Source organism: Cydia strobilella, chromosome 19 (assembly GCF_947568885.1).
Source record: "Cydia strobilella chromosome 19, ilCydStro3.1, whole genome shotgun sequence".
Taxonomy (NCBI): domain Eukaryota; kingdom Metazoa; phylum Arthropoda; class Insecta; order Lepidoptera; family Tortricidae; genus Cydia; species Cydia strobilella.
In genome coordinates this window covers 10,629,033-10,647,535 of record NC_086059.1, presented here as the reverse complement: position 1 = coordinate 10,647,535, position 18,503 = coordinate 10,629,033, and the positions used below count along the sequence as shown (strand labels likewise).

General features: G+C 36.6%; 1 protein-coding gene across 1 annotated transcript in view; it reads left to right on the top strand.

The window, feature by feature from the left end:
* The window catches only part of LOC134750190 (luciferin 4-monooxygenase-like), a 28,148-nt gene that overhangs the window by 7,702 nt on the left and 1,943 nt on the right, over positions 1 to 18,503 (top strand). The window contains exons 2-7 of the mRNA XM_063685318.1: positions 497 to 634; positions 8,524 to 8,674; positions 8,915 to 9,049; positions 11,036 to 11,167; positions 13,711 to 13,791; positions 14,507 to 14,653. Of these exons, the coding sequence (XP_063541388.1) occupies positions 621 to 634; positions 8,524 to 8,674; positions 8,915 to 9,049; positions 11,036 to 11,167; positions 13,711 to 13,791; positions 14,507 to 14,653 (660 nt within the window). The 5' untranslated portion in view covers positions 497 to 620. The remainder of the gene's footprint in view (positions 1 to 496; positions 635 to 8,523; positions 8,675 to 8,914; positions 9,050 to 11,035; positions 11,168 to 13,710; positions 13,792 to 14,506; positions 14,654 to 18,503) is intronic.

The window sequence follows — 18,503 nt, the reverse complement described above, 5'->3', positions numbered from 1 at the left end:
CTATACTTTTGATTGTTGTATCTATGGTCATTTTAGTTTGAGAGAGAGAGCTGTCAGATTTGGCGGCAGGCCTGTGCGCGAGGTTATGTTACTTATGTTCGATTTGATCTTTATGTAATCTTATAATTAATCCTGTATATCAATGTAATAAAAGAAATGTCAAAGCAAGCAGTGGTTTGTGTGCTAAACCCCTTTTACTGAGCATTAAATCTATGGATGATTTCACTGTGTACTTACATTTTATGTACAAACATTAGTCCTAAATTGTTCCTTAAATAACTAGATACTTGCAATGCCCTACCAGGGTGGCATGTGTTTCACAAATTTTATTCTACTTAATAACAATCAGTACCATGGTTCGCAATAAACGATTACATTCTATTTTAAATGGGTAAACAGCGCAGATAAACGATAACAAGGAACATATTTACGATAAAGAGGAACGCACAAAAATAACTAAATTGAGGGAAAAAGCTCCAAGATGATGAATTTTCAGAGTGGCGAGCTTTGATACGGACAAGGTATTTGCTTGGCTCGTCAGTACAAGCGGAACCTCGGGACTACCCAAGGTCGCAGCTTTCAAGCACCTTCCCATCCTCAAGTTACTTCAAGTGTACGAGATGCTCAAAGGAAAGTGAGTTTATATTATTACATCATTTAAGATTTATGTGGCGAAGACCGGCATATAAGTCAGATTGAATGAACTCACTCCCGCTTTACCGCTTCTGTATCTGTAACTATAGAGTATGTGTGTAATATGTGTGTATGTGTGCAGAGAGCGCAAACAATTTAGATACAGGGTGGGCCAGTGATAAATGCATTTTTTTTTTAAATAATCAATTTTTATGTTTTAAAATAAAAATTATAATTAGAATTCCAACACTTTCGTTAGAAGTTGCGGAGATATTGATTGGATTTCTTGACGAATATTCTCCTTTAATTCTGCCGTGGTTGTCGGATTATTGGAGTACACTTTACTCTTCAAGTAACCCCACAAAAAGAAGTCTGCCGAAGTTAAGAGGCCGTAGTCGATTTTGGAGCAAAATTTTTAAATTGATAGATTTAGTCGTTGAAATTATACACGTTTTGTTGCGTAATATCTAAATAACAAGTATTGGTTTCTAATGTTTCTATTAGCACGTCTTCTCATCTTGCCTTTTAATAATGAGGTCGCAAGCGTGCGTCACCGGTAATATATGAAAAGAAGGGGCAGTTTTTAAAAATTCATCAAAAACTTATGGTGGTAAATTATACAAATTGATGTATAAGAATAGTTTCAACAAATGTTGTAGATTGTTTAAGTATCAAAATTACGTTGAAATTAAGTCAATTTTCAGAGAAAATGTCACTTGTTTTGAAGTAATTTCTGGAGAAAATTGATTTCGTCTAACTTTTATTTACACTACTTCAAAGTCATAATAATAAAATGTAGTCTGATAAACGTCAAGTATAGGATATGTGTAATACAAAATTACCATGTTTAGCCGTCTAAACTTTACGAAATTTACAAATAAGAGCGACAAAATCAGTGCTTTACGCGCGTTTACCTAAACGTCCATCAGAAAAGCAAACATTACTAATTTAGTGAATCTGTTTTCAACAAATTGATCTGATAAAAGGTAAGATAAGAAGATGCGCTAATAGAAACCAGTACTTGTTATTTCAATTAGGTAACAAAAGGTGTACAATTTCACCGATTAAATCTATCAATTTTACATTTTTGCGACTAAAATCGACACCGGCCTCTTAAGACGATAGTCGCTGATGTGTCCTTGAGCGTCTCAGCGTCTGTGCACCCGCTCACTGCAATCGTACGTGAATTTACCACAACGAGGTTCAAAGAATAAGCTACAGCCCAGAGGCGCGCGGTTGGCGCTATACTCGTATTTGTGTATCTTTTGCAGATATTTTGTCGTTTGATATGAGTAGATCATGCGTTTAGTGGAGGTCGTAAATTATAATAAAAATATATATTCCCTTATGCTTTGCAAGCCTCAATTAGTTAATTTGTGTTTTATCAGTTTCTTACAAATAAATACCTAAGTCAATTCGACTGATTAAAATTTATAGCTAGAGCTTGGTATGTACTAAATTAAGGCGTACAGTGTGTTTATTTTATAGTAATTTTTTTTATACGTAATAAATAAATATAAATAATGCCATTAATAGTTAACTTATAAAATTAAGTACCTACTACCTAGTCTACCTACATATAAAATTTTAGGAACTAGTGTTAAACTAGTATTATTTTTCGAAGTTCGAAGTGTTCTCAAACATTACGTGGGAATATACGTGCACAAAGCAAATTCTACTCAACACTGAGAACTCGGTTTATGACTCTGGATACAGGCATTATCAGTTGTTTAAACTGCCTGCCTGCATTACAAATAATAATAATAATAATATCATTCGTGGGAAATTAATATTACAAGCGCGCCACAACCAAATCAGCGCTCTGCAGTTTTTTTATTTTTTGGCCACAATAGCTCCGATATAATGGTTAAGGGCTATGTATGATGAACCCCCGTGGACGTCAGCTGCCGCTCCGTTGGTGGGTTGAGGAATGGCAGCCAGTGAAACAAGCAAAAAAAAAATTGTCATCGCCTCCCGCATGTTATTTTGTCAGATGATAATTTAGATGCTAATGTGAATAAAAAAATCGTCAGCCGGTTGTATCTCGGTGGAAGGTCAGCTGGTCACATGAACATGTAAAAGATCTTTTCAGTCATCGCAGCCCATTTCATTATACTTATGGTAGTTTAGAATTTAGATGATATTGTTAATAAAACAAATCGTCGGCCGGTTCTATCGCGGTGGAAAGACCGTCAGCTCTTAAAACATTATTGTTAGTTCAAAAATAATTATAATTGATTTAGCCGTTAAGTAGAAAAAACCAAAGTTAGCCGCAAAATGTATTATTTTTATTACGGTGAAACTATAAATTTCAAGAAAAATATTAAATGTTACAATTGTTGAACAATAAATAAAGATTCATACCTATATATTTTTTTCATATTTTTTTTGTTTACCCATTTAGAAGAAATACGCTCTAGACCGTAACAGTAAGTAAGTATATAGTTTCTGAATTAAAGAGGTATTATTTACCATTATAATAAAAATGCAAGGTCTATTCGTATCTGAACAAGAAAACATTTGTAAAATACGAACTAACTATTACATTATTTATAGCATAGGTACTCGTATTATCGTTGCGGTGGTAAGTAGTACGTTTGATTTTTTCCTTTCGCCTTAATTTATAGTGTCGCCAAAAAAAATACGACAGGCCGTTTTGGTCTTTTTACTAAACGGCTTAATCAATTGTAAGGGTCATGATTTATAAATAGTTTATATTTGAGTTATGCCTACTTTCATTTATGATTAGCTTATAAAGGAATATCAATTGACTCTTACTTGTCACTGTTCGTTTTCATCATCAACCACCACCAATCAATTGGAGATTACCCAATCTCCCAACACAATTAAAAAAAATTAAACTTAAAAATGAATAAATTAATATCTATATACAAAGTAAATTGATAGCCTATATTAATTACAATTAATTATTGTTTTGTTAGGAATCGAACTTTATTCAAAACGTAAAAATGGCAATATGTCCGCGCATCCATTTTGTAATTTGACTTTTTATAAAAAAAAAATTAACTTATTAGTTTTATTTATTCATGGACATTTTATTATTTAATATTCAAATTGTTACCAACTTATTATTAGTTTTTTAACAGGAAAAATTACCCACTGTTTTCATTTCTGTCGTAATATTTTCTATATTGTACTTTTATTTTATGTTAAAATTATTAAATTGTCAATTATTTGCATGTCGTGTCCTCGACTGAATACTGATACATGTAAACCTTTTCTGTTGTCATCTTATACACGTATTCTGGCAAATAAAGAAATTCTATTATATTCTATTCTATTCATGTTAGAAAACTTTTATTTTTATATTTCAAATGAAGCTTTCTCAAACATAAGTGGAAATATTGTCATTATTTTCGTTATAATAGGCTGCGAAACACTAAATCAACTTTCTGCAGTTATTTAGTCTTTGGCCACAATAACTCCAATTTTCGAATTTAAACTATCGTGAGACATATTAACTTAACTAACATAGCGGTTTCACTCACGTGTTTTTAGTCACTCGCGCGACATGTTTCGGAGAGCCTAGGTCTCCATTTTCAAGCACTAACAGTGCCTGAGTGAGTAGCGGTCACGACGGATGGGCGTCATGTACTGCGGCGCGCGCGACGGCTAGGCTCTCCGAAACATGTCGCGCGAGTGACTAAAAACACGTGAGTGAAACCGCTATGTTAGTTAAACTCCAATTTTATTGTACTTGGGCTCAGCACAAGCATACAGAGTACAAGGAAGGCACGGAGCGACGAGCGACACAGCCTCCTCGTCTCAAAGCTAGCACACGACTGCCGGCCACGCTTTTTTCGAGCTGCATACGCACGAAATGTTGAATAATATTCGATTTATTTAAAAAAAAAATATTTTTTTTTAACATTATGAAACGTTGCATTTGTAGTGCTTGTTAAAACATTTATTTTAGGTTAAAAATAACTTTAATCGAATAAACCGTTTAGGAGATATAAGCAAAGTTAGTCGCAAAACGACCTGTCGTAATGTTCCTTTTATGGAGAAACTATAAGTCACAGGGAAGAAGTCGAACGTTAGGAATGTTGTACATAAAATGGAGATTAATATTTTATTTTTCATAATTTTTTGTTGAACCGTTAAGCAGATATATACTCTAGAAAGTAAGAGTTTACGGCCAAAAATAGCGACTAGCGCCTTAAGTCAGGGCTTCTGGGAGGCCAAGCAATGTCACCTCGCCTCGATATCAATTTTTGAGGAAACATTTCACGCAAAACTTCCAGGGTCACGTTACTTGTATAGCAGGTGGCCCCGTCTTGCTGAAACCATGTGTTGTTGTTGTAACCATACGATTCGTAAAGTTTCGGAGCCAGGAAATCTCTTAAACCGAAAGTCTTGTTAAGTCTTTCAAAATTTACAAGCAGAGGCGTATTTACATATTTGGCGCCCCGGGCCATTGGGCCTCTGCCGCCCCCCATGACCCACGAAACAAACACAAAAGCATAATTTTTTCGCAGTGCCTTTCTGCAGAGCTTGGAATCGAACCTATAGCCATTTGTAAGCGATGCCGACGGCCGAGCTCTGCATAAGGCCGGAGACCCGGAGCGTCCGATAGCGATATGCTGCTGCTGATCAGATAGTGATATGCAAGGTCGAAGACCGAGCTGGAGGCTCTCCTATGCTATGCTATGAGAGCTATTGGAATTGGCTTGGAACTTGGAACCAATGTGATCTCGGCTCTCCTGCTACTCGACCTTTGGCGTTCGCTCAAATTAAAACGAGGCGCGACCAGGGGGGTGTCACTTCGCAGTTTAGGTACATTGGGCCGGCGCGCCTCCCGGGCAGGCGTATGGCAATGGGCTGCCGCTCGACTCGCGCAAAATTAAAAATACATAATGCCTTCGAAACCTAAATCTATAGATATTGTATGTTTACGGATGTCTGAATAAACGGAAGAACAAGGAAGCAGAAATATATTTTTTTAATTCCGGACTATATTGACTATATTTTCAAAGGATGTACTTCTGTGGCATACCTACTTCTGTGAGAATCAGACATACTATCTCCGGATAAAAAAATTATGTTTACAGAATCAACGTTCGTAATTCCTACATATTTATCTTAAAAATAATAAATCAGTAGGTAAAACTTGTCAAGTGACAACCCCGTGCCGACACTCGCAGCTAGGTCATAAAACTGCGGCGCGCAAAGAAGATTCACGGTTCGTGCGCGGTTATAAGTTTCATTTTTCTTGCAGGCGGCGAGTATAGGTATAATTTTATACCTAAATCTGACTTTTATGAAGGAGTGAATTTTCTGTACGGTAATACTATTACCGCGGCGCGACTTGCTGGAAACACAGAATAACTAATAGTGCTGGAAATTCAGGAATGCTTCGGGTCTTCTGGAAAGCGCGACTTTTCAGGGCTCGCAACCTGACCTTTTAGTAAATTCAGGAATGCTTCGGGTCCTCTGGAAAGCGCGACTTTTAAGCTTTTCAGGGCTCGCAACCTGACCTTTTAGTAAATTCAGGAATGCTTCGGGTCTTCTGGAAAGCGCGACTTTTAAGCTTTTCAGGGCTCGCAACCTGACCTTTTAGTAAATTCAGGAATGCTTCGGGTTTTCTGGAAAGCGCGACTTTTAAGCTTTTCAGGGCTCGCAACCTGACCTTTTAGTAAATTCAGGAATGCTTCGGGTCTTCTGGAAAGCGCGACTTTTAAGCTTTTCAGGGCTCGCAACCTGACCTTTTAGTCCGCCATAATTTTTATGAAGGTCTTCGTTTTAAGGCTAGGTCGCAATTCTGATTCTCGTAAATTTTTGTGACCAGATTCTGATTCAGATGTTTTATTGGTAAAAGGCAGTCATTTTACAAGTCAATAAATTACATAATATCTATGCTTAAATAATTTTACATTTTAGGTAGGTACTAATTATTGTTACATATTTATAAATTCTATGATTAAATAGATTTTTTTGTCGATCTAGTTTTAGGAAATTTTTCAAAATGCGGAAATTGGCATAAAGGATTTAAAAGCGCCAAAAGCGTCTATCTATATGGCGCTTAAGACCATTGTGAGTTGACCGTGATAACGACTCAACGAACGAAGTATTTTTCACTTTTACATTTTCTAAGCTTAACGCGAGGTCTGCAGCTCACAGAGCCACTAGTAATAACATTGTAAATTGGGTCGTACCTATAATAGCGGCTCTGCAGCATCTCGGCTTTACGTGGTGCGCTCCCTTCGGCATCTTAGGGTCTTTAGTTCAATACCCTGCTTGCGGTCCGTCTGTTTATTTTTTAACTATACACCTTACGTTTCCCTTCGGGCTCTGCTGTCCAGTATCTCAGTCTCCTGCCTTGCGGTTCACCTTTGAAAAAACTAACCATGTCGTGTCGTGTCTGAACTCTAATTTTATTCAATACCACTTGGTAATATAAGTTCTCTTTCAATATGATTTTTGCGTATCAGTGTTTTGCTGAGTAATTAACCACTAAATGAATGATGCGAAATTTAGTACCCACTAAAAGAACGCGCTTTGTTTTTTGTGCTAGGCTCCGACTGACCCGTTCGCCAACTCCCTGGTCGCCTCTGAATTCTATACTCAATAATTACAGTGTTAATAGTGTACGGTTTTCGGTTGACGTCGGCGTCAGCATCTGGACGCCGTGCGCCACAGAGGTACGGACGTCGTACACGATGCCTTTATTTACCGTAGGAAGTATAGCGACTGCTGACGCAATGGCCGGTGTCTAGACGTCGCTCACGGCGTTAATGCCGACGTCAAGCATGCAGCGTTAGGCCCTGCAACAAACGCCGTACGCCGCCGCGGCGTCTGGCGTGTGAGAGAGACCGCTATAGTGCATTTCCATAGTAAGCATTCGTACGTCGCGTACAGCGTCACGCCGGACGCGACCTACGGCGTTTGTTGCAGACCAGGGCCAAAAAGCATTTTATTATGTCTAGTACCAGTAACACTACAAAAAAAAATATTGAGGCGCCACTGAGGCACCCGAAACTGAAAGCCAGCGGCGGCCTGCGCCGCCCCCCGCAGCCTGCCGCCCCGGGCCATGGCCCCCTTGGCCCTAGGGTAAATACGCCCCTGTTTACAAGCAAGACTGGAAGAGTGCCGCAACCGCTACGGACGACATCTTGATGATTTCATTTTTAAAACGTAAAATTTATTTCTTTATCCCAAATTCTAATTATAATTTTTATTTAAAAACATAAAAATTGATTATTTATAAAAAAAAATGCATTTATCACTGGCCCACCCTGTATAACACACGAGATTATGAGTATTTAACACTAAACAGATACTTTACGATGTAGTACAACAGTTCTGTAAAAGTTTGCTTGGAGCACTTAGGGTTCATCCATTAATTACTTCACACGAATTTCGAGGTTTTTTGACCCCCCCCCCCCCCTCCTTGTCACACTTGGTCACAGTTGATAAACCCCTCCCCCCTGGTGTGACGTCACATTTTTTCAATGAAATCGGCAAATGGAATTAAGTAAGTATTATTAATATTTTATCAAAATATTTTTGACAAAAGAAATATTAGTGATATATAGTGATTTTATAACCCAAAACAGATTAGGAAAGAAAATTAAACGATTATCGTTCCAAAACTTGTTATCTAATTGTACAGCGAATAAAATAATTTAAATAAGTTAGAGTGACGTCATAAAGTTTGTGACTCCCCCCTCCTCCATGTCACAACATGTCACATTTTTTACAAATACAAATAACTTTATTTTGCATTAACCCCCCCCCCCCCACCCCTTCCCCCCTAAACGTGTGATGTAATTCATGGATGACCTCTTATAAGAATATTGGTGACTGGTTTGCTTGAAGAAGTTATATGTAAGTACTAACATTTTATAATTAGTATTTTTTGTTTTCTAGAGAAATTGAACCAGCTTTGAACTTGTCAAGTGTGCAGTGGCTATCTTCGTACCTGGCGTCCTTGGCCATGATCACCAACAACCACATGAAGGTGCATTCTTCGTCCCCCATCACCATGGAGCACGCCATTGACATCATCAACAAATACAGGGTCGAGTTTTCTAGTATATACCTACTCACAAAATAGTCTCAGTTCTCTCCCAAAAGAAAACGCGGAAACCGTACGGAGTGGGGGACAAAAAATAAACCCTAGTCTCTGGAACGGCGGTTGTGATGAGATAAACGCTAAGATAATAAAAAAAAAATATACATATCTGAATGAGATCCTATAGTGTTATTCTTGTTTTCATACTATGAGCAATAAAGTAACAATACTATTCTGACTTTCCAGCCTGTAATGAGCACCGGGAGTCCATATCTGTTTTCTGGCATCGTCAGACATCCAAAGTCTTGTGACTTGACCAGCTTCAACTACATCATCCTTACTGGTACTTCCGTGAACCCAGAGATTCAACAACTACTCAAAGTAAGTATAATATATAGTGGCGAAGGTCTTTTGACAGTGTGTTGACAGGTTTTTACTTGGATACGAGTAAGAATAATGTTAAGAAATGCAGCATGGAATTATACCTCCAATATACCCATGAGATCATTAAAACTTTCAAGTCCTTGAAACTAAACGGGCTCACTGATTATCAGTCCGCCGGACGATATCAGCCTGTCAGTTGTTCGGAATTGTCAACTTTTTGTTCTAACTGAAAAAATTGTGAGGAACTCTGGGGGATCTCTGTGAAAGTCATGCAACCTATTATCGACGTCGTGGCACCGTATTTAGCCGATGTGTTTAACGCTTGTGTTAGAGAATGTGTTGTTTCCCAATTTGATGAAGTATAGCAGGCTAGGAGCCTAGGCTAGGGCTAGGGGTTTTGTAGTTTAAGGTATAATAAATTGTATGCCCGAAAAGGGTAAAACTGTTGATACTCATCAAAAAATTTACCTAGTTATACTTCTTGTACCTACACATTATACAGTTACACAATAAATATTTCTGATTTCTGAAAGCATGATTTCATGGAATCATTATTTTTAAGCCATGAATTCCAAGCAAATAAAAAATAAAGAATATTCATTCATTCATTCATTCAATGCCAAAAATAAAGAATAATAATGAATAAGAATAATGGTCTGAAATAAAGAATATTCATTCATTTAATGCGAATTGGCATGGTTTCCTCTAAGTATGCAGATTTAACATAAACACTAATACGTGTGTTAATCGTGGAAAAACTTACTTATTTTACCGACTTATACCAATTAATAGTGTTTTTTTTAGTCATTAGAAGTAGATTGACAACTAAATAATTTGTACCGTAGTAACATAACTTGTAAGTGTTGTAACCGTAGTTCCTTGCTAAGTTTACTACGAACTATCGGCATAATTACGTCAGCTCATTAGGTGTTGCCGGTGTTGGGAATAGTATTAAATATAGTAGCCGCAATTTCTTGTTATAAGTTTATCCGTAAATTTCGGCCCAAATTCATGAAATTGGAACGAAACCTTTCCTTGTATTTTAGCTACACAGGTTGCATTGCCAGAGGACAGGGGTACGCAGCATACATGTTGCTGAGTGGGTCGCGTTTGTTCGCCACAATAGGTCGATCCACCACGGGCAGCTGGCGAATATCACATTAAGAGATCACTTTAAGGGACCCACTGACTATCAGTCCGCCGGACGATATCGGCCTGTCAGTTAGAACAAAAATTTGACAGTTCCGAACAACTGACAGGCTGATATCGTCCGGCGGACTGATAGTCAGTGGGCCCCTTTACACCTGTAATGTAATTTTTTTTATGCGTAGCACACGTTTATAGTGTAGGTACAATCATCAATCAATCATTTTTATTTCGTCATCACATGTGTATGTCAATACATTAGTACAGATGATAGGGTGTTTTTCATGCAGCGGCTATGATGTACCTTTTCGGCGTACAATACTTAAAATAAAACTAACTAATACAATTATACAAGCACAGTATATAGGGTTAGATACGGGTAATACCTTATCTTTATAATTATTAAAATAAAAAGATCCACTTAGGCATCCCTGCATTACCTAGAAAGGAGCCTAGGCCTCAACACCTATAACAGAGGCCTTTAATAATAGTCCAAGATCCCAGAGCCCCCAGACATTACTTATTTTCTCATGAATAAAATGTATGGGATAAAGTAGTAGGTAGGTATTAGTATAGAACGTTAAGACTGCCTAGGGATGCGTGGTGAAAAGCTCTGAACACTTTCTAGTCTTGACTTGTGCTTGGCCAATTATTTTTCTTCATTCGCGCACTGAAGTGTGCTATTAGTCCATGGGCCAGCCAAGATATCGGTATAATTTGGTACCCCCAAATTATACTATTTTCCAAATTTTGGCTAGCTGGCCCATGGACTATATTCGTCTTGCCGCTCGCCTCGCTCAAACCCCTAATAATTTATTTTTATGATTTATATTTCAGTTACGAATGAAACCAAAAGCTGTGGTGTGGAATCTGTACGGTCAAACAGAGTGCGTAGGAGCTATATTAGTCCCTTGCCCACACGGCCCTGCAGAGAATGTGGGAAAAGAAATGCCACAAGTAAAAGTACAGGTACCTCTATTTTTTTTTTAATTCATCGACAGTTAACTATTTTGAATATCTAATGAAAGTTTTTCATGGTCTAATCTAAGGCTTGTACCGATAAAAAACTAAATTTCTAACCCCTGTCTGTGAGTACAAGTTACTTAGGCATCACTTTTTAAAAGCTTTTACAGGCTTTTTAATTACTCATGTTAGTAATGCAATAAACATATAAAAAGGAGATGAAAAAATCGGCTATTCACAATTTCACAGTAACATGTTAAAGATGAAAAAAAAAACAATTTGATATGAAAAATATAAAAAATCATTAAAATTTGTATAAATAGCACTAAAATGTCAAAAAAAAAAACAATATCATATTATTAAAATAAAAAAAGGGAAAAGTCAAACTAAGAATATATACAACACAATGACAAAACTTAAATATTTTTTTTATGACTAGTTATAAAATAAAACAATGACAATAGGGTCCCTATATTAATAGTGGTAGGATGTTGAAAATGGATGCACGACGTTCGTTGCATTTTGCGTCACTGCTTTTCGGTGTTGTCCATTTTCAACAACCTCTGTACCTCTTCAACAAATTAAAGTTTTCCACCCGCCCGACTAGAGAAGCCATTCGACTTATCTGCCCGAGACACGGCAGTTCAGCAGCATTTCGTGGCAGTTTTCGCTACTCTGCCACGAAATGCTGGAACAACATACCTCCGCCTATACGTAACTCTAAGACACTATTCACATTTAAACTCAAATTTAAAAAATATCTTTTTAGCCTGCAATTGCCGTGCTCGTTGCGTCCCATGGATTTCTCAAATCGTCGGACTTAGTTTTTTTACCAGAGTTATACATAAAGTTATTATTTTATCTACCTCTTCTAATGTCTATAATACTAATAATATCTACCTACCCTTACCATCATAACATTTTACCCTACATGAAGCTATAACCTATCTGTATCTTTATAGTAAGTACTTATATTATTTGTATTTTTATATTTATCTCAAATAGTTCTAAGCTACCCTCCGGCCCGGGGTGCCACAGAAAACCAGCGCTGTGGTATTTATTTATACCAGAGCATATGCTGAGTGGCGTCCTTTTGTAGCCACTATAGCGGCGCCAAAATTTGTTGTTACCTTACCTTACTCCTTTTTCTATAACTACCATTGTACCTAGCTTTAAGTGTTTAGTGAGTAAGTTCTTTTTTGTAACTGAGGCGCTGTTTGTAGAAGGTCTTAACAATAAATGTCTTTTCTTTCTTTCTTTCTTCTTTCTATTTAAAATAAATTATTTTACACCACGCATGAAATAAAGCACCCGAAGATTAATAGAGAAACGTAGACAGCAGTTATTTTTAGACACAATTTCTATTTTAAAACCCGTATAAAACTAGAAAGAGTAGGCAATTTCATTGTGACGTCACATGATAGTGTTTCATATAAATTCCATAGTAGAAAATCGTTTTGACAGTTCGAAAAAAGAAACTGATTTGACTAGTAGTCAAATACCCAATTTAATGATTTTTTTAAATGTCAGTAACGATAAAACATAAAATTAATGTTACAACTATAAATGTCAAATATCAATAATACAGATTTAAAGACATAAAAAAACCGGCCTAGTGCGAGTCGGACTCGCGTTCCAAGGGTTCCGTACATTACACAATTTTTAACAATGTACCTATTTTTTATGTGAAGCGTGAGATGTTTTTAAAAATCCTCCGACCCGGATCAAAAACTAAGTAATTAAGTCCGACTCACGCTTGACTGCACATTTATAATAGGTTTGTCTGTGATCTACAGGTAAAGAGATATTTTGTATAATCTTTTTAAAAATTTTAGACCCAGTAATTTCGCCCTTCGCCCAATAAAGCCCCCCCCCCTTTATACGGTAATGTTTTGGCTATTTTCTTAAATAACTTCTAAACTTTTTATTTTAAAATTACAAACAAAATATATTTGAGATTCTCATAACGAGCTCTTTTATTTGATATGTAACACGATATAGTTTTAAAACTTTTATTTTTTAATTTTCTCATTTAAGTGGCCCCCGTGTGTAAAATTCATTTGTTTACGTTACATGTCCGTCTTTGGGTCACAAACTTACGTATGTGTACCAAGTTTCAACCTAATTGGTCAAGTAGTTTCGGAGAAAATAGGCTGATGTGACAGAGACCTCTCACAAAGACCTTTCATTTGGTACCCCATGGTATGTTTAAAAGAAAAAAGTAAAAAACTTTGTACTGCCGACTTTATGACGTCACAGCAACTTTCCCCACCACTTTCGCTCTTGTCATCTCATATAAATTTGTGTTCAGGACATCATAGTGAATGCACTGATACTAAATATACCCTTGTCCGAGATGACATGAGCGAAAATCGATTTCTAGAAGATTTCTAGACAAAAAACAGACCCTCTAAATAGTGCGAGATTACGAAAATATGAAGGCAAATTGGTTTGTTTACATTATTTGAAATTTCTATTGCACTCTACTTTCTACTCAGTATGGCTACTATTGCTCGACGAGCTCTTATTAATAATTAGTGTTTGTGCAGTTGGTGGACCCCGCGACTGGCGAAGTCATCACGAAGCCAAACCAGACGGGAGAGCTCTGGTCTAAGGGGCCAAGATTTTCAGTAAGTACCTAGGTTTTAATAGGGTTAAATAATAGGGATATTTTTTCCTGAGTTATGGGTGTTTTTCTAAGACGTATTTAAGTATTTATATGTTATACCGTGTGTGGCCTATAACACGAGCAAATAATTAAAACATATATTGTACTCCTCAAACTATAAAACTTTTGCTTAACAACTTTAAAAAATTATTGAATCCTTTAGATTTCATTTTCATACAAAATAGATATATAAATCAAATATTGTCTTTAATGCACGCTAAAATAAAATTGTACTTAATTAACAAAATTCGTAATACTGACGTACTTTGAATAAACTTTAAAGTGTACTAAAAATCAAAACACAAATTATTTTTAAAAGTTGCTGAACAAATGCTGGTTAGTTTAAGGAGTACAGTACAGCCTACAGTTTTATTTATTGCTCTTGTTACAGGCCACACCCGGTATAAGAAAGAAAAAGCATTTATTAGCACAACATAAAACTAAAACTAAGAATAATTACACAAAATTAAGTTGCGGCTGCGCTAATTGGTCCTTACTCAGCTTGGTATATGTATTGAACCAAAGCGGTACTGTCATAGTACATTTTGTTGATTTTGTAACCACAGTAAATTCACTGCCATCTATCGACACACTTTAAAACTAAAAATGAAGATTCATAAAAATGTTAGAATATCCTATAATATTTATACATTTATATATGTTAATGGTTTTTCTAGGAGTACTACAATAACCCGGAAGCAACTGCGGAGGCGTTTACAGCTGACGGTTGGTACAAAACCGGAGACCTGCTGTACAGAGATGAAGAAGGTTACTACTTCTACTTGGATCGTATATCCAGTACCTTCAAAGTACGAGGTTACTTTGTAAGTAATGCATACCTATTTTACAAACTTTTATTTTGGTCTCACTGAAACGAATGCCGAGGAGAGAGATGAGGAGTAGAAAAAGCAGGTAAGCAGACCCTGGACTCCGTAGCAATAGCGGAGGATACAACCGGAACAAACGCTAAGATGAGAGAGAGATTTAGTCTTATATTTTATATTTCTAGTTTTTTGCATTTTATGTAGTTTAAAATACAATAACTTAATCAAAGTTTTGATACAATAATTTAGCATACCTACACACAGAGATGGGCAAAATGTAATCGACTAACGATTAACGATTAAGATTACAAGAATTAGTTGCGACTGACGATTGAAAACGACGATTGATCAATCTTAGTTGTATAGAGTGCAACTAATTTAGTTGCAACTAAATTAGTTGCCGATTGATTTCGGACAACTAAATTTTGTAATCGACTAATTAGTTAGACTATTTTCTCGCGACTAATGTTAGAAGCAAATTGAATAGAATACCTCGGTATGGCTATGTTGACAGACTGATTAGGACATCTTAACGGATGTTTAAAAATAAAATAGTCATGTATTACTTACGATATTTTGACCGTTTCTAAGGAGTGAGATCTGTTCTCACTATTATTTTGCTACTAAAGTAGTGCATCTGTCTGAAATTGGATTAAATTTCTCTTATCTAAGGGTAAATAAGAACTGGGTACTTTGTGCATTAGTAAAATAACACTTAAAAAAACACAATTATATAAATCAAACTTTGTATATTAAATATAAAAGCAACCATGATATGTATTTAGTTAAACTATATGAGGTTAGTCTTGCAATCGTAAAAATAATAATTAAAAGAAAAAATTATCAACAAATCAACGTTGTTTATACAATAACATGTTCATATGTGATAAGATAAAACATTAAAAAACACAGTTATAATAAATCAAACTTTGTAGGTATGAAACATTCAAAGCAAAAAATATCAAAAAAATCAACGCTGTTTATACAGTAAGATGTTTATATGTGATAAGATAAAACATTAAAAAACACAGTTATAATAAATCAAACTTTGTATATGAAACAAGCGGCTGATCGACCAATTCGCTACCGGTCCAATATATTGGCAATAGCGGTAATAAATAAAATATGTATGTTGATTGATATATTTGAATGTAGAATGACGCAAGGAAAATGTACCATAGTTAACGCTGAGAGTTCTTTACAAAGAGGTTTAAATATTTTTAATGACCACACGTTGAAAACAAAATAGACCGCGTAGATAATAAACAACATGCAGATGTGTCATTCAATAGAACGTGTTATTTTTAGAAGATGCGTCGGCACTTGCACCAAAATGCAACAAACAACTTCCAGGCCAGGTAAGTAGGATTATCCCATTGTTTTGTCACCGCGTGACACTAAAAAGAGTTTTACTATTGTCAGAGACAGCAAAATATTGATAGTTTCTATGTCTAAGATTTACTCAGTATCGTATAATTCAAAGTATTAATAATGCACCAACCTACTTTATTGCTTGCCATTTGTAAACAATGCAGTTTTTCGCTATTTGTCGTTATTACCAATATATCGTTATAATAATATTATGCCATTATTTGCATTGTCATTCAAGCATTTCAAATTAAACGTGTATACATAATTTTAGCTCAATCGGATGAAGATATCTGCTTCAAAATAAGTCGCAAAATTCTACCCAAACTAACATAGTTACAACATACGAGTACCTCCGTATGTTACATACATACGTACTTGTAGTTACATATTGCAAGATAAAAAATGCAAAAACGGGCGACTACGTAGTTTTAATATAGATTTAATCGTGAAATTTAGTCGATTGAAACTAAAACTAATTTAGTTGTTAGTCGAACATTCTCACAACTAATTTAATCGCAACTAAATTAATCGCGATTAAAAAATGACGATTGATATTTTTAATCGATTGATTAGTTAACTAAAAGATTAATCGATTAATGCCCATCTCTGCCTACACATAAACAACTCCCACTTGACGCACTTCGACTCTTTTAACACGTTCGCGGACGCGGATTGCATAGCATCCGTTTTGTACTACTCCTGGTGACGCGGATGCTATTGAATCCATTTTTCGCTTTAAATTTCTGGGTTGATTTGCTTACCAATCCGCTTTGTCACAGTATAATATTATTCAACAACATTTCCTCTACCAGTCACCAGAGTCACAGAAGGCATACTGTCATATTACATAGTTTTATCGCAGGTAAAAATTATGCTGTGACGTCTGCAATTGTGCCCCCCTTTTCGTGACGCGGATGCTATAGCATTCGCATAGAATGCTATATTCGCCTTTGTATGGGATTCTCTTAGTAGCCCAGCAGGTGCGTCTGGGACCGTGGTGGAATGTTATCGATCCCAGTGCGCCCTCATGAACGGCCAAGAGGGTGAAACGCCGGAGTGGGTTTAGTGGGTAGGGCCAATTCTCCCCCCCTCTCGCCAAGAGAGGGAAAAGGAGCGGCGAGTCCCACACACCGTGCGTAAGTGCATCCCCACTCCGACAAAAAAAAAAGGTGCGTCTGGGAGTGGACACGTGCACTTTGGGCGAATTTCGCGCGCGATCGCTATTTTGATCGATTTTTGTAATATCGAAATTAATGTTTTTCTTACAATTTCTTCAAGTTATTGATTGTGTTTTAATGAACAAACATGTGTACTTGCTCGTTATTGCACTACAACCAAATTTTGATAACGGTTAACATAAAAAAGTGAGGCATGAATGCGTATACCTATTATTCAAGTAATTACGGTAGCAGTCATAGTTTTGGTGATATAATTGTGAAATTATAGCCTGTTAGCGCTCGATGACCACCTCTCGCAAGGTAAGCCCCTTATGACAAGCATTATGGCATACTTTTGTGTATATTTCACGTCTTGTGTTTGGTGCAGATGCATCCGAAAAAGAATATAAATTTGGGTAAATCATCATCATCAATCAGCCTGGCAGGAAAAGCGGTAGACACTTTAATTCCAGGACTTAACGTGGCGATGCCGCACAGAGGACTCAAAAAGTGAAATGTGGCAAAGATTGACGCTTTCGAGAAGTTGGGTTGGCGTAAAATGCTGCGTATACCTTGGACAGCTAGAAGAACAACCTTCCCCATACTAAGAGAGCTCAACATTGCAACTCGGCTCTCCACGGCATGCCATGAGCAGACCCTTTGATTCTTTAGATATATTATGCGGTCTCCAACGCATGATGTTGTGGAATCGCATAAGTTTAAGTCGAATGAACGTCGAAGGTATTTGGAATGCCGCACGTATGCGATTTACGATGATATGCAATGAGGGAACAAGAAAGAAAGTATAAAAGTGTTTGTAGGAGTAAGCAATGAGTTTTTAGAGCAATAATCTCGCCTCTAGAAGTTAAAAGAATCAGCCCTAGAGCACAATTAATGAATGCTATAACATGCGGTGTCACATAGAATTACATCTTGACTACGTCATGTGACAGACAATGCTTATGCATCCGAATTGTATAGCATTTGTTGTCACGTAGCATATAAAAAATATACTTCATATTGACGCAGATTGCATAGCATTCGACTTGCATAGAATAACGCGTCATATAGCAACCTAATTGATATGTCTGTAGTGACGGGAATGCTATAACAGTCGCAAAATCTCCATACAAAATTTAGGTGTCCAACTGGTGTGACTGAGCGTCCGCGAACGTGTAATACATCTGCAATAGTGATCAAACCTTATAGGAATGAATGTGCAAAGTGACAGTCTTGATCAAAAGGGACCTTATAGCGGTCGGCGCTTACTCCATTATTAGCGACCGACCCGCCAATACTAATTAATGCGGTACTACGCGACG